Source organism: Cyclopterus lumpus, chromosome 17, assembly GCF_009769545.1.
Source record: "Cyclopterus lumpus isolate fCycLum1 chromosome 17, fCycLum1.pri, whole genome shotgun sequence".
Taxonomy (NCBI): domain Eukaryota; kingdom Metazoa; phylum Chordata; class Actinopteri; order Perciformes; family Cyclopteridae; genus Cyclopterus; species Cyclopterus lumpus.
This window is the reverse complement of record NC_046982.1, coordinates 5,733,997-5,749,014: the sequence shown is the minus strand read 5'-3', so window position 1 is coordinate 5,749,014 and position 15,018 is coordinate 5,733,997. Positions and strand designations below refer to the sequence as shown.

Genomic DNA, 15,018 nt, shown 5'->3' with positions numbered 1-15,018 from the left:
TTAATACAACGTGGCATGAGTCGAATGAGAAACATAAAGCCATGTGGTAAATCTCATTTTAGTGTTCCTATAATCAGGGGTGAATATAAACGTCTGAACAGTACATACAACTTCTTAAAATGCTCCTCTGCATCTTAAAGACAGGACAAAGTTTAATTCCAACCTGAAAACAGACCCGTGTGTCATCATTTCAGTTTTTCATGAATTCAAACTAAGTGACATTTCATCTCCCATCTGTCCCCAGACCACATACTGAAATGGTGGTGAGCATTAAGGTTGTCACAGCAGAGCGGGATAGTCCAGTGTTGTCCAACACAAGTGAATATGTATGATAACTTTGAGGGTCTTCACCAAGAGTTTTTTTTTTTTTTAACCCAAAAGTTTGAGACATTTCCAGCTTTCGTTCATGCACATGTTCAGTCGTCGTCGTCGTCATCATCATCATCATCTTCATCTTCAGGCCCGCTGCTCTCCTCCATGACTGGATAAACCACCACACAGAGCTTTTGGCACAGATGAGTAATTTTACCTGGATGCAGGGGGGACAAACATGTTGATCGTAAGAGTTCATTGTTCTTAAATTGAAATACACGTAACCCTTTAACGTCTTGTTATGTACTCCATCACAGTGGGTTAACTTGGTAATAAATCTTGTACTTTTACACATGTAGAATATTACATTTGAAATCTGTGAAGAAGCCAAATGAAGCAGCTTCACCTTTAATGCAGCAAAGGGGAACATCTGTGTATCTGGTCAATGGCTACATTTAACCAGCAGACTCCCATTGGCAGCCATCTCAGAGTTCCAATAACATTTTGTTTTATGCAAGACACCAGGATGTTGCCCTTACCAATAGCAATATCAAAACACTGCGGCTTGTTTTCCCAATAGACTCCCAGGAAATATACTGGGACACCGGTCATCATGATAGCCAGACCAGTACCACAGACGACAGGCTCAGAGTAGAGGGAGAAGACCAGCAGGAAGGCCCAGAACAGCAGGTAGATCATTGGCCATATCAGGCTCACCTGGTGGAGGAAGAGCAGGTGGTGTTGTAGATATGGTCTCATCAGTATAAATATTTTTGTTTGCCAGCTATCTTGGTCAGTGTTATTTTTTTAAAGATTTTGTGAAATTGGATCATTGGTTATGAATTATATAGACGTTTGGCCTAAAATTCATAGTTGTTCCGACCGGGTCCTCACCTTAAACGGCCGATACAGGTCAGGCTCTCTGATGCGCAGCACAACCTGCCCGGCGATAGTGATGCCATAGAAGAAGTAGTTGATGAAACCCACGTAGTTTATGAGGGTGTACATGTCACTGGTGCACAACATCAGCAGGGTGGAGCTAAACTGAACGCGGGGAGAGGCGAGGTTAACGTTTCGGCACAAGACGACGAGGACAAAAAAGACAAAGTAGACTCACAGTGAACACTAAGGCTGGGATGGGAGTGCAGCTTTTGATGTGAATCATGGCCAGCAGACGTGGGAGATGGCCTTCCCTCGCGCCGGCAAAAAACAGCCTGAGCGACAGAACCAGAGAGCCGTTAAGAGTCCCGAGAGCAGCGCCAGCTGTGTTCTCCTCACGCGAGGGGAGACGCTCGGGTGATTATGGGAGCGCCGGTGAAGAGACCGACAATTCAAAAATGCAGAGGGGGGGGGGGGGGGGACTAGAACAGGAGAACAATGCGTGCAGTACTTTGGGAGGTATTATTGATCAAGTAGGATCATCTTACAACTCAAATGTGCACCTTAAAAAAAAGAATTCTCAAAAAAAAAAAAGGAGAATGTACTATTCAGGCTTTCCAAACAATCTGAAATCTAGTTTTTAAGCTGATGAATTTTTACAGTGCCCATGTTTTTTCTTTTTATTTACGGTTCTCATGTTCCCCCTGTCCAGCCCTCTCCAGGTACAGGTGCAATAATCAGCATGGGAACAAGTGTCAAAACAAAAACTATAGCAGCTGCAATAAGATGAACTGGACAGAAGGGGCAACACAAACTGACCGAGACGATGTGAAGAGGGAGCCATTGACCCCCCCGAAGGTGGAGAGCGCCACAGAGATGGGCATGATCCATGACATTAGTCCGAGCATTTTCTCTCCAAATGTCTGGGAGAAATTTTAGGAGCAGAGAGAAGAGAACAAGTACACATTAGAACAGCGACTAATCAAGACATTTAAAACAAGGATTATAGCTCTGCTGTGATGCGACGCGTCAGATTAATGCGGTTACTCTAAATGCAACCAACCATTTCAAAGTAAGTACAGTCTGATATGCTTCTAGCGACACGCATATACATTCAGATTTTTGACTTGTGTGGCTGTGCCCTCTCACCAATGCCACAGCATTGGAGGCCAGCAGCTCCTGGGGGCTCATGGCTGTGATGTAGGCCAGGTTGGCGGACACGTAAACTAAGGTGACCACAGGCATGGAGATGAAGATGGCGTAAGGCAGATTCCTGGGGAGGATGCAAGACAAGGTTCACGGTGTATTAAACATTTTTCTGTGACTGAAGTTTGATGCTCCCACAGAGAAATGCAACAAACGGTGAAACATTTGGATTTATAAAGCAAAAAAATATATATAAACAAAATTGTAAATGGATGGACTTGTCATTGGTTCTCGAGAACCATGAGAAGTCCATCCATTGCATCTGCATCTCCAAACTGCTTGAACCGTGTGCATTGCTTCTCCGCGCGCAAAGTATTCTATAACTTCTCATTTCTTTTGAAAAAGGTCTTCATAAAACCATTTGCATTTTTAATCTCAAACCCTTTAATAAACTATGGTTCTTTCTGCGCTTTGATACTTGAGCAGTTACCTGCACGGGTCAACCAGCTCCTCTGTGACGTAGTTGAGGAAGTTCCAGCCTCCGTAAGCAAAGGAGCCTTGTAGGAAGGACAGCGCCAACTGACCGACGTCGTAGTCTCGGAAGGTCTCAAAAGCTTTAACTGGCGACAACCAGTAATAGTGACCTGAGAACCACACGGCCAACGTCAGAAGGCCCCTGAAGTCCATCTTGATGAGGTTGTTCTTCACTACACAGCCTGAGCAGCAGAGGGCGCCAGACACAGCACGCCTTTACAGGGTTTTTAACGTTATGATCCTTCTGTGTTATACACTATTCATTACGGCCTTTTGATCACGGATGCATTAACCAACTTGTGACTATCAAGCCCCATTATTTTTTTTTTTAACAGTTTAAGAATTCAGCCCACTGAATATTCTTTTCTCAGAAGGCAAGAAATAATCACCTCCTGCATCTTCAGCTTCTATGTCACACAAAGTATATGTGGCTAGGTCACATGAGTGCATGCGTTGCAGATTAATGAGTGGGATGAAGAGCTGTAATCCCCCTTTCACATAGAAATCACAAATCCTGTGGGAGGCACAGGGGCACTGGATTGCTAAAGCATTGCTGCCAACTTGGCATCCTACCTGAAGACAGTGATTTTCTAGTAGGGGGTCGGGAAAATAGGAGGGGGGGGGGGGTTAATAAGAAATAGTCAAACTACATATGTATTGTGAAACATGGACACTTTCCCCTATTCAGACCTCTCAATGCTGATCAAGTGAAACAGGGGAACATGGCAGACATCATGCAACCCGAGTCAAAACTGATATTGGAACCACCGTCTAAAGAAAGAGAGATATGGACATAAATACACTAAAGGAACGGTCTGGATGAAAGAGACATGCTACCTTTGCATATTTGGACGACACCCAGGATTATGATGAGACCCAAGGCCAAAAGCTTGCCGGCTGTGAAGATATCCTGGACAAACATGGCCCAGCGCACGCTGTAGCAGTTCACCCACGTCAAGAACACTGCAGAACAGCAAGAGAAACGTTAGAACCATGTCTGTGGTGCTTTTGGCCCATTATACAAACTATGCAAATATGGTGCCTTCCCATATCTCTATGAGAGATCAAATAAAACAAGTGTTAAATTCTATTTTTAAAGTAACAGATGTCTGGCTCTTCAATAGAAATTGGGTAAATGTAGAATATAAAATGCTGCTTTAAAATACATTATATATTGTAAAAATGAAAAGCTTTTATGGACCTTAAAAGACAAGAATAATAATTAAATTGGAATATAAAATGCACTCACAAGTTTACGGCCATGCTAGCAGCTCTGTGAGGCTGTAGTTAGCATTTAGCTCAGCACACCACGTGCCCAACACATCTTAGTTTAGCGACGGCATGCTAATGTGCAAAATGTGGTCATCCGAATACTGCGTGATTGTTTAAAGTTTAGTCTGGACTAGGGCTGAGGGTTCAATGGGGACTGAACATTGCCTTCAATGCAGTATAGATAAAGATATCCTGACATTAAGTCCTCAGTATGTCTCCACTGCCCAGAATACAACTCATGCCTTATTAATGCCACGTCTTTTGTTGACCGGGACATCAATATCCAGTTTGCAACGCAGACCTTTTGATCAAAACTAGTACGGAGGTTGTAATTATGCTAAAGCAAAGATTATTAAATGATCTCAATTGAGTCATTTTCCTCCCCCACATACACGTTCCTATAACAAAAAGGGTTTAAAAATGATGCCCGAAATGATGCCCGAAATGAATTCTTTAAAGTGGGCTTTGAATGCCGTGTCATGTTCCGTGTCTGTTAATGCACTGGCTTTAAACGACAGGCATTGAATATTGGGTTTAATGTCATGACTCACGCAGGCAGGCCGCAGCCAGCAGGCGCGTGCTGCTTTCTGGGGGGAGGCAGGAGGAGAAGAGGGGCTGCAGGATGTAGTTCGAGAAGGTGAGCGCAATCACGGCCTGCGTAGTGGGGGAGACGACCAGCACCGCGATCCACAGACGCAGAAACCTGAGGGACAACAGCAGCAGGGGGTCAATGAGACATGGCAGCAGACTTGTGTCGCACTCAAAAATCAAGCATATTGCCAAATTGCATTATTTAAAAAAAAAAAAGGCACGGTTGTTAAAGACACGAGAAATGAGTGGAACTGGGTCAGTGACAGTCTGGGAACACAACTTAATACATTAGGAAAGGCTTTCATTGTATGTCAACATGGTTGTTGAGGGAGATTGGATCTAGTAATGTAGTTTCTTAGGACAGCAAACATTCGTTAAAGCCTCCTTGAGGCGAGTATTAATATCATCGTTCATTTCTGCCAATAGAGCTCCTTAAATGCTCGACGTTGCCTCTTTAAATCCTTAACATGGGGGGCTTCACACAAACGGCGTTTGTTCTCACCCAGCCAGTCCTCCAAAGATGTCGTTGACATACGAGTAGTCTCCCCCCGACTTGGGGATGGTCACCCCCAACTCCGCATAGCAGAGCGCACCGATTGCTGTGACAACTCCGGCAGAAACCCACACAATGACGGCCAGACCCACCGAGCCAGCGTTCTGCAGGACCCCCTTGGGACTCACAAAGATCCCTGAGCCAATGATGTTACCTGAGGGAGTTAAAACAGAAAAGGAAAAAAAAAAAAGGGACAGGAGAAATTAAGAAAACAAAATCAGAAGCAGTTGCATAGCAATGCCATTTAAAAAATAAAATAAAACTAATGTGACTGCAATGAAATAAGTCACAATTATTCAGTACGAAGAAGCATAACGTTGCAAATATTATGCTCGTGAAGAGTGGGGAGCATGAAAACAAGACTAAAGCCACTGACACAGATCTTAGGCTATACAAAAAAAAGGGAGAGATACAATGTCTTGCCACATGATCGCCCATTGCCTTCTGTACTGCACAGACCTACCCTGTGCTTTGACGCCAAGTTGGTTTGATACAATACTTTAATATCACCTCTGGATCACCACAAGTGAAATTTCTGTCAATGGCCCACTCTACTGGTTCATAGATTTGTTCCATACTGGGCTATAATATTATATATTTTGAGCAGCCTGATCCTGGACCTGTACGGGCCAAACGGGTATCCCCATGCGTTCCACCCCACAAGCCCACTGCTGCTCAGCCCATGTGGGAGAAAAAAGAAACCGCTCGTTGGGATCAATTATAAATTTGGATTACCTTCCAAAAACGGGTAGTCGCCCGTATCGTCTATTTTACTTTCGACATCACCGTGGAAACCTGCGACGAGCATACAGAGGATGCCCATACCTCACAACCGAGAGCGTTGAGAGAGAGAGATTATAGTCTTATTGGTGTCATTGCTCCATGTAGCTTTAGTACATCAACTTTTGGTTCCACTCAGCCGAAGCCCATTATGACAATAAAAGCATCACAGTAAGAAGTGCCGCTGATGCAACACACAGTTAATTCAGTCATAACACATGTTTGTGTTGCTTTAAAATTGTGTCTTGAAACTCTGGTGGGAGCTTCACTGCCTGAGGGTAGTAACACGCTTCATTTTTCACCAGCAGCTCACGGAAACGCACCGATTATCAGGGCGCAGGCGCCGAGGAGGCCGATCCGTTTCTTCAGAGCCACCCCGGAGGGTCCTCTGGCATCTGTCCCGGCCTCCGCCTGGGGGTCACGGGGGTCACGGGGCTCCGAGGGACTGGCCCCGCGGATGCTGCCGCCGCCGCCGCCGCTACTGCTGCTGCCGACACCGCTGCTGCCGCTGCTGGTGGTCATCCTCAGATCGAGGCGCCCTCTTTTCTGTGACCGCCAAGAGGGAGAATGTTAATTATTTTTTATTTATTTGTTGAAAAAAGGTTAACAAAACTCCCATTTCCGGCGTCGCTCAATGGCGAAACACGCCGATGGTATTGGTGTCCCGTGTTCCTTTGGCTGCAGGTTGGCTCGCGCTCCAATTAGAAAAGAGTCAAACGAGACACGTAACGTCACAAACTGGTACATGTCACGGTGTTAACGGTTACCGACATTTAACGAGCGGTTCCGGTGTCGCCGACTAGACGGTTGGAGTGAGCAATGAACCCGTCCGAGTAAAACCTCGCGCAGCCTCATGAAGCGAGGACCCACCTTGTTCAGCGGCTGCCTGTTAGGTGACCTTCATGCTCGGACCTTTGACCTCCAGCTGACCCCCTCGATAAATTAGAAACGTTACATATTTTCAACCAATCAACGCCGCGGAGCCCAAATTGTCAAAAGGGCTCACAGCCCCGCCCTTTCTGGTTAGGACTCGGTGAGATAATAATACACAACCTGAAGACACACACTGAGTTGATCCTGACAGGTTGGTGACACTAAAGTTGCTGAATATAACTTGTTATTCATTTTTGTATTCTTCTTCATTTAAAAAAAGGCCCAAAACAAGCACCAGTCACCATTTGACCACTTATATAGCTTATGGGGAACTTGTAAGTGTAGGCTTGTCAACTTAATTAGTCACACGACATTTTGGGGGGCAGGTTCTCAAACCCCCACAAAAAAAGGGGCAAAATTACTTATGAAATTAAAAATAATAATAAATAAAAAACACACTAGGATATTTTCAAATTCTATATTTATTTTTTTTGTTAAGAAACTAACTCAAATTATCAAATTGAATAAATAAATGAATAACAGGTAAATACAGACAAAACAAGGCCATATTGTATAACCAAATGCAATAAAATAAAATATTCTAACTTAAAACGTATCAAAACTCTGCTCTGGATAAATTAAAGGATCTTCACAGGAGCATCCTCCTTGGTGCCAGTCTCTCTCTTCATTAAGTACGGTTAGGGCCCTAGAACTTTCTGAAGATTATGTGTACAGGACATTGAAAACATATCATGTGAACAAACACCGCCATTCCCTGTTTGTCTGATGCTGCAGGTCACAGAAGGAGTAGGCTGCACCCGTTTGGCGTCGGGCTCAGCACTGCGTGAGCACTAAGTGAAGGAGGAGGAGGGAGGAACTCAAATAAATGCCCCGTCAGATATCAAAACACATTTGGGGGGAATTGATGACAGAGAGTCATTTTTATTCTTAAATACTGATGAATGAAGAAACAATTGGGCTCCAGCAGAAGGGGCACTTTTCTCATCCAGTGCAAAAGGGCAGGTGCTTGAGCACCACTAGGGGTCTATCTGTGCGCGTGCCTGCCTGCAAACAATAGTTTAACAGTGTATGATCTGGATAAGTGTACTGTCTGCATTTTTCTATTTTACTATTGTCCCTAGTTTTGCATGTGTGTGTGGGACTGCAGGCTCCAGAAATGCTCATACTGGCATTACATCATATTGAGTTGGATCAGTCAGCTGTGATTGAAGAGCATATTTATCAGCTTTTATTGTCTGCATGAGTTAAATTGAACTTTGACAGTTGCATCGATGCAGAAAAACACTTACTAACTGCAGTTTAGAGCTGATGACTACGCGTCGATACATCCAACAGGGGTGTAATGCCTAAACCTCTGCTAATGAGGGACAAGGCTCATTTACACTAAAAGCAAAATAAACTATTAAAATGAAACTGTACACATGTCAGTTCTCCATGAATCTATTGATTTATTGGGAGCCAACAGATTGTCATCCGAGGGAGATGGAACAATCTGCTGGACAACAAACTATCCTCCCTGCTTAGCCTGCCGTCTCCTATTAAAGACAAGAAAACATTACTTGTGGTATCATTCTAAAATGATTAATTTACAATAAATTACATTATGATGCCAATAACTTGCAGAGCGGATGGTACCAAAAGACAAAAGTTCAGAGCCCAAGGAGTACATAAGTGTTGTTTTTATTGACATGGTTCAAACACAAACAAAAAGAGTACTAAGAGACAGTATGTACGGGACCTGAATGGCATAACCTTCCTCCGACCCTCTCGTGTTGAGGGGAAGGGTATTTCATCAGTACGCAAGTATCGGTATGGAATCTGTGTTTGATAAGGCAAAGGTTGTGTTGGATTGAGTGTCGGCAACGCCTGTTCAGAACAGTGGGGGGTTGGGAGGACAAGGTGTTTGACCTAATCTGAATGAGCCAATCTCACAGCAATAATACACTTTGTGTACAGGTGATGGTCCATGCCTGCTTGAACAGACTTCTCAAAAACACACAATGAAAAACATGGTTCATCCAATCAACTCTATTGATCAACCCGGACTGCACTTTAGGGGTTTTGCACCACGTGTCCAGGTTTTAACGGTGTGTATGTATAAAAAAAGAGAGAGCCGGGTCAATTAGACTGCCACCAAGTCTTACAGAAGCGCGTGTGTTTTTAGTGTGTGTGTGTGTGTTGACGTGTCATCATCACAGGCCGATGGTGTAGGAGCGTCCTGCTGGATTGTGGATAGCGGAGCAGGAGGGCTCGGTCACGGCCCATTCATACCACACCTTCTTCCCGTTGTTGCAGCGCCAGAAGCGCACTGCAACGTCCTCGTCCCGGGATATGGAGATAGGTTGCTGTCGGGAAGAAGATTTGGGCATTGATATGCGCATTCAAAGCATGTGTGCTGTTCATATTGAGAAGGTGTTTGTCTTTGTGACTCACTTTGAGGGGGAAGAGGATGGGGAACCAGGAGAACATTCCAGGTGAATGCGTGGCCGGTTTTATACCTGTTACACACAATATAAACATTTAGATCCAATCTTTGCACAACACAACTTCATCTCTTAATAAAGATGACTTACTGAGTGTGACATCTTTGTACAGCGTGGTCTCAAAGTAGCCAGCAAAACCATGCAGCACGGAGTTACAACCCACTGAGAATCTGAGGCACTGATACCGGTTGTTGTTCATATCTGAAAGACGGAGCAGCGAAAGAGTCGTCAACATATTCACAACACATCGTGTCGAAGTGGATTTTTTTATTGGGGCATGCCATACGAGTCGAGTGCGTTTGCGCCTACCTGTTGTGGGGTGTCTGAAGGTGAAGCACGCTTTGGGCTCAGCCAACTGGTGGAAGTTATGGAGGCGCACCACGTAGGGCGTCTCAAAGTGGCACTCCGGGTCCTTGTCGCGCTCTCGGCACCCCCGCACCTCGTTGTAGAGCTTGGAGGAGGACAGGGGAGCCAGGAAGGACGTGTAGGAAGAGGGGATGCTCACTCCGTCATCTGAGGAAGACGTGCCCAGACGAGGAAAAGAGAAAGTGCTTTGAGATGCAGGGAAGCGTGAAAGGGTAATGGAGGACAAATGCTTTCCTTGCGGTTTATGTGGCAGATGACCTGCATTCAATGACTTTGCATCTTCCTTTTTAGTTGGTACTTTTATGAATACATAAAAAAGGGGGAGGGGAGACAAAGACCACAAAACTCAAGTACCTTTGAGGAAGTGCTGCGCTCCATCCAAGCACTCGGGGGAAAGTTCGTTGTCACCGAACGACCCCAGGAGCTCGCTGACGATGATGTCGGCCTTCTCGGGTGCCGCCCAGTCACGCATGTCACACGACACCACCGTCACCTGATCCCCCCACTCCTCAAAGCGCCAATTCTCCAGCCTGAACCAGGATAGAAGTTGGTAGATTGTTTGTTTGAGGCAACAATAACACCAGCATTTAACATTTCTGTTCTTTCATTCTGTGCAGGACTTTTACTGAGCGGTATTAACAGTTTTACTTGAGATTTTGAGTACTACTTCTACCACTGCCAATACCCACATGCCAAGCTAGGAGAAAGGGTGAAAAGTAAAACGAGAGCATTTGCCAAGGGCCCTGAATGAGCTCTTGAAAAAGTCAGGCCGCAGTGAAAAACACTTCAGCAGATATCAATTCCACCGCTGCTGTTTATTCAAAGTGTATAAACATTGAACGTGTCCAAATTGCACCGAATTCAAAAAGGAAAAAAACCCGCTCAGCGATACGCATCGCGTGCGAGGTAAGATCAGAGGAGCGTTTCATGATTTATGTGAAGAACACGGAGAGAGACGCCCTGCTTCATAGGTAGAGTGGACAGGACTCATCCGTATGTTCAGATGATGAAAACTACACAGACACAAACTTTGACATGTATTCCACTCACGTGATTACAGCGTTGGGATTTTTCTCCACCGCGTACACCTTCAGCTTCCTGTCAGCCTGTCTGGCAGCACGCAGGGACGCATTGACCAGGGGACCCCGACCGGCTCCCAACACCATCAACACCCTGCGACAATGACGCAGCATCGTTTCAGCCTTCTCCAGTCGAGCAACAAACCAATCGAGCTCAACACCAAAAAATGATGCAGACTTACCGGCTTCAAATTCAGTATGTGTGTTTCATGCTACCGTGTTAACTTTCTTAACTGCAACATTATTCTCTTGTTTACTGCTCAGGAACTACCGGTGTATATTAGCAGATATCTAAATGTGGTATAGCTAAGGGGCTGTGTACTGCCAGGCCAAACAAATTCAAATTATTGTCTCAAGTGTTGTCAGTTGCTAATGTTTAATTTGGGGTACAGATACTCACTGCACGTTTGTGTCCTTCTGATCCTCGGGAACTCTGTCAAGTAGACATTTATATACAGCCTGTAGACACAAGGATAAAGCAGGTGGATCAATATGTCGATGTGTGAGAGCACTACACAAGTGACAATCAGTCCTGTCCGTAGAAGCTCTCCCTTCAGTTACGGATGCACACGTTGATTGGAGAGCTCTCTAAATGAAAGACACCCGTAACGCTGTACATGCACTCCGTGAATACTTCAAATTCACAAGACATACCGAATTGATAGGTCTGATTTGAAAGGCTGACTTAAGGGTTTGACGGTCTTACCTGTTGGTACTGTGAATATTTAATAGGATCCTTCTCAAACACTTCGTATGTCTGAGACTCCAGATTGTCCATGAGGGGCTGAAGGAAGGAGGAGATCAAAACACACCTTTAGTCTTTATCGCTTAAAAAAGTAACATTTATTTTCTTGATTTGTGAAAACCTGATGGGCACTTCCTTACCTGGAGGGGAGACTGCAGGTAGTCCTCGTAGCCCTTAGCGAAGAGCTCGTAAGAATTGGGCGCAGGCCGGTTCTGGTTGAGGTATTCCAGGTACTGCAGGTAGGACTGGAAGTTCTTCTCTGTGTGGCGCGTGGTGCCTGTGAAGATGAACTGGGCCTCCAACTGAGAAAAAGACAGATTGTTTTCATTAAAACCAACACTTCCGCCGTTCGGCTGTTTACTTTTTTATTATTTCAGTTGAAGCTGTGGAATCGTACCTTGAAAAGACTGAAGATGATTCGCTGATGGGCTTTGGACAGAACAGGGAAGCCCTTCTTATTGGTTAGGAAGATGCTGGTGGGAAGTATGGCTGCTTTGATAGGCTCTCCGAGCCATTTATCAATCACCGCGTCTGACGGCATGTCTGCTGCCACTTCAATAGCTTCAGAAATGCAAAAAGAAAACCACATCTTCAGGAGCAGACACAACCATAATGATTTATTCTTAATGCACTGACTTTGCCCCAGGCTGGTGCTTCACAGTGTGCTCTCTCTCACCAAGACAGACCCTCTTGTTGTAATCACAAAGGGTTCTGAATGAGTGCCACCTAAAGGGAGCGAAAGAAGTAAACAAAATGAGTCACAGTTTTAAAGGAAATCAATAGCAGCTGTTTTAGCATGCAGACTGCACTCGCCTGCTCAGGAAGTGGACTTACCAGCTCCAGGTCTTCTCATCAACACTTGTGTCATCGACGCAGGTGCTCGGTTCGTTCTCGATCAGATCTTCCCGCATGTCCTCCGACGCCATCAGCGGCACACGTATCCAGAACTGATCAGACGACAACAGTTAGCGGATGAGAATTCTCTGGCAGACAATTTTCTTTTAAAGCAATCTACATGTGCACATTGGGTTTGTTTGGGGTTCTGTCTTACATTCGAGGTGTGGTGTCCCGTGTGGATGTGGTTCAGCAGCAGACGGGCTAGATTGGCACAGTGAGGGCCCTTTAGAGGGATCATGAAGACGGGCAGACCCAGGTAGGCTGAGAAGTTTAGCTCCTGTGCCAGAGCCTGGACGGAAACAAAAAGGGAAAAGAAGGGTGAGCGGGCGACGAGACTGGAGACAGATTCAGAGGGGGTTGACATCAAATCTGGATAGCAAAACACTTTGTATTTTAATTTTTAGCATCAACAAGTACATCAAATAAATACTCCAAGTTGAGGAACTTACAGCCTCTGAGTTCCGGCGCTCTGTCTCGATCTCTGAATCTGCGTCGATCCATTGAGAGAGCTTCCCAACAATAAGAGTATTCCAATCTAGACAAAGCACAATGAGTTGGAAAAAAGGGCATTAACTGATTTATTATAACAGTTTATCAAACCTTTGCGTTTGAGTACTGCCATCATGTTTTGCAAATAAAGGCTGAAGCTTAAATTTGTTTGGGGGACAGACAAGTCACGACATACATATTTAACAGTATACTATAACTGATACACTGATATTTGAATCTCAAGCTGTCATACAACCATCATCTCTTATGTAATGTTTTTGAGTGTCTGTGAAACAACTTACCTTGTCAGCTTTGTTTAAAACAAATGTGTACTTTATTGTTTGTTCATATGTTTACATTTTACAGATTCGTGGTTCTTGTTTTCTAAAATGCTCAAATAAAGTTATTGAACCCTTGCTTCGACCATAATCAGCCATCCACCAGGGGCCTGTTGCAGCAGCCAGGGGTGCAGTTCCCTTATTTACAGAGAGCGTAGAATAAAAGCTCCATGATTTAAGAGCGGAGAAAGAGACCAACCTCTTCCACACAGCAGCAGGTCTGACCGGGTGTGCGCGCCGGATCGGGAGTTAGCGGGCGCCAACTCAAACTCCCTCCTGAACCTCGCGTGGAACAGGGGCATGCACAGGAAGTCAAACCTGCGCACCAGAGAAAGGCAGCGTCGCATTTTAGCATCGATATCATTCAAAATGTCACGCAGGGGTGAAGCACAAACAAACACAACGGTTTACTTCACTTATTCCCCAGCCAGCTCACACAACAATACAACCAGAACAGCATGTACGAGTAAAATAAACACTTCACACCGGTATCATGCATCGTTGTGAATGGGCACGTGCTGGTTATTGACCGGCTAGCTTAGCGAGCCTCGCGCACTGGCATCATGCTAGCAAACCAGCGCGCCGCTCTCGTAAGCTCACTTGTACCCCCTAAAACCCCACAAAGAGACCTCGCGGAGTGCAGCGGTATCCTCACCCGAGTTTGGCGACCGCGGCCAAAGTGTCGGCTACCTCCGGCACACAGTTCAAGTCTCTCCCGCAGGATACCCTGCTCGCCGTGCTGCCAGACGCCATGGTTTTAGCCGACTGAATGGATAGACAGGGGCTGTCTCGTAGCACTGGTTTACGAGGAAACGGACGCCATCTTGGATCCGCACGGGCTAACGTGCTCATTAAGTTGCGAGATGACGTAGACACAAAATGGCGTCGTATGTACTGCAGTTGCATGTATCGTAAATTACCGCGATAACTGCGAAGTGTGAACGTTGAATTCAACAGTTCATGTTTCACATAAAAGCTTTCGCGTAAACATTTTTTTTAAACATCTTCCAGATTTTTGGTTATTTTAAAAAACAGATGAAAGTACCAGTTAAATATTTAAATGTTTTGTCAGAATCATTTCAAAACAGGTATGGATATTCAATCAGGTGATTTGTTATTTGGCCTTGGCCTACTTCAGTTCCTAGAACTAAATTATAGATCTCCAGGCCTTGTACTAGAGGCAGCTACAGTACAGAGAGGAAGTTTGTCACAAGATCCTGCTGAAGGTGGTCGCTGCTTTGCTGTAACAACAAAGTGAAAATGATTTTTTTTTAAAGAAGAAGATGTATGAACTTGCACACTTTCAGAAAGATGACTCCGTCACTCGGCAAAACACAGAGGGTTTGCAGAAAAGGGCTTCTCTGGATATTATTTTCACAGCAGGTTGGATGAAATATCACTTATGTCAAGTCAAATGGTTCTGAACACAGGCCGGCGTGTGTTTTTGTGCAAGGTGTCATATTTGGGAGGGTTATAAAAGGGTTCGATCGTTGGTCTTTCAGACTAGAGGAGCGAGTGAGACTTGGTGGCAGCTGTCACCATGATACAGTGAGATTCATGAGTTTAAGAATTTAGTTTGATCAGTTTTCTGAAAGACAGACTTTGGTTTAATCTGTGTTTAATGATTACTTTTCCCCTGACAATTGTTGGGAAAAATACT

At 44.9% G+C, this 15,018-nt stretch overlaps 2 protein-coding genes across 2 annotated transcripts; both read right to left on the bottom strand.

Moving 5' to 3' along the window:
- Positions 1-313: 313 nt before the first annotated feature.
- Positions 314-6,589, bottom strand: slc7a8b (solute carrier family 7 member 8b). The gene is made up of 11 exons (XM_034555347.1): positions 6,391-6,589; positions 5,237-5,441; positions 4,695-4,846; positions 3,709-3,834; positions 2,828-2,981; positions 2,341-2,464; positions 2,011-2,114; positions 1,430-1,526; positions 1,207-1,356; positions 852-1,029; positions 314-529 (listed from the first exon to the last, which is right to left on the bottom strand). Exons 1-11 carry the CDS (start codon positions 6,587-6,589, stop codon positions 417-419), a joined length of 1,602 nt encoding a protein of 533 aa, XP_034411238.1. The 3' UTR covers positions 314-416.
- Positions 6,590-8,622: 2,033 nt separating this feature from the next.
- On the bottom strand, positions 8,623-14,143 carry prmt5 (protein arginine methyltransferase 5). The gene is made up of 16 exons (XM_034555993.1): positions 14,014-14,143; positions 13,558-13,676; positions 12,981-13,066; positions 12,686-12,820; positions 12,469-12,581; positions 12,311-12,360; positions 12,032-12,195; positions 11,775-11,936; positions 11,596-11,673; positions 11,290-11,348; positions 10,861-10,983; positions 10,165-10,340; positions 9,754-9,957; positions 9,535-9,645; positions 9,395-9,459; positions 8,623-9,306 (listed from the first exon to the last, which is right to left on the bottom strand). The coding sequence occupies exons 1-16, from the start codon at positions 14,109-14,111 to the stop codon at positions 9,154-9,156; spliced, it is 1,896 nt and encodes a 631-aa protein (XP_034411884.1). The 5' UTR covers positions 14,112-14,143; the 3' UTR covers positions 8,623-9,153.
- Positions 14,144-15,018: the final 875 nt, after the last annotated feature.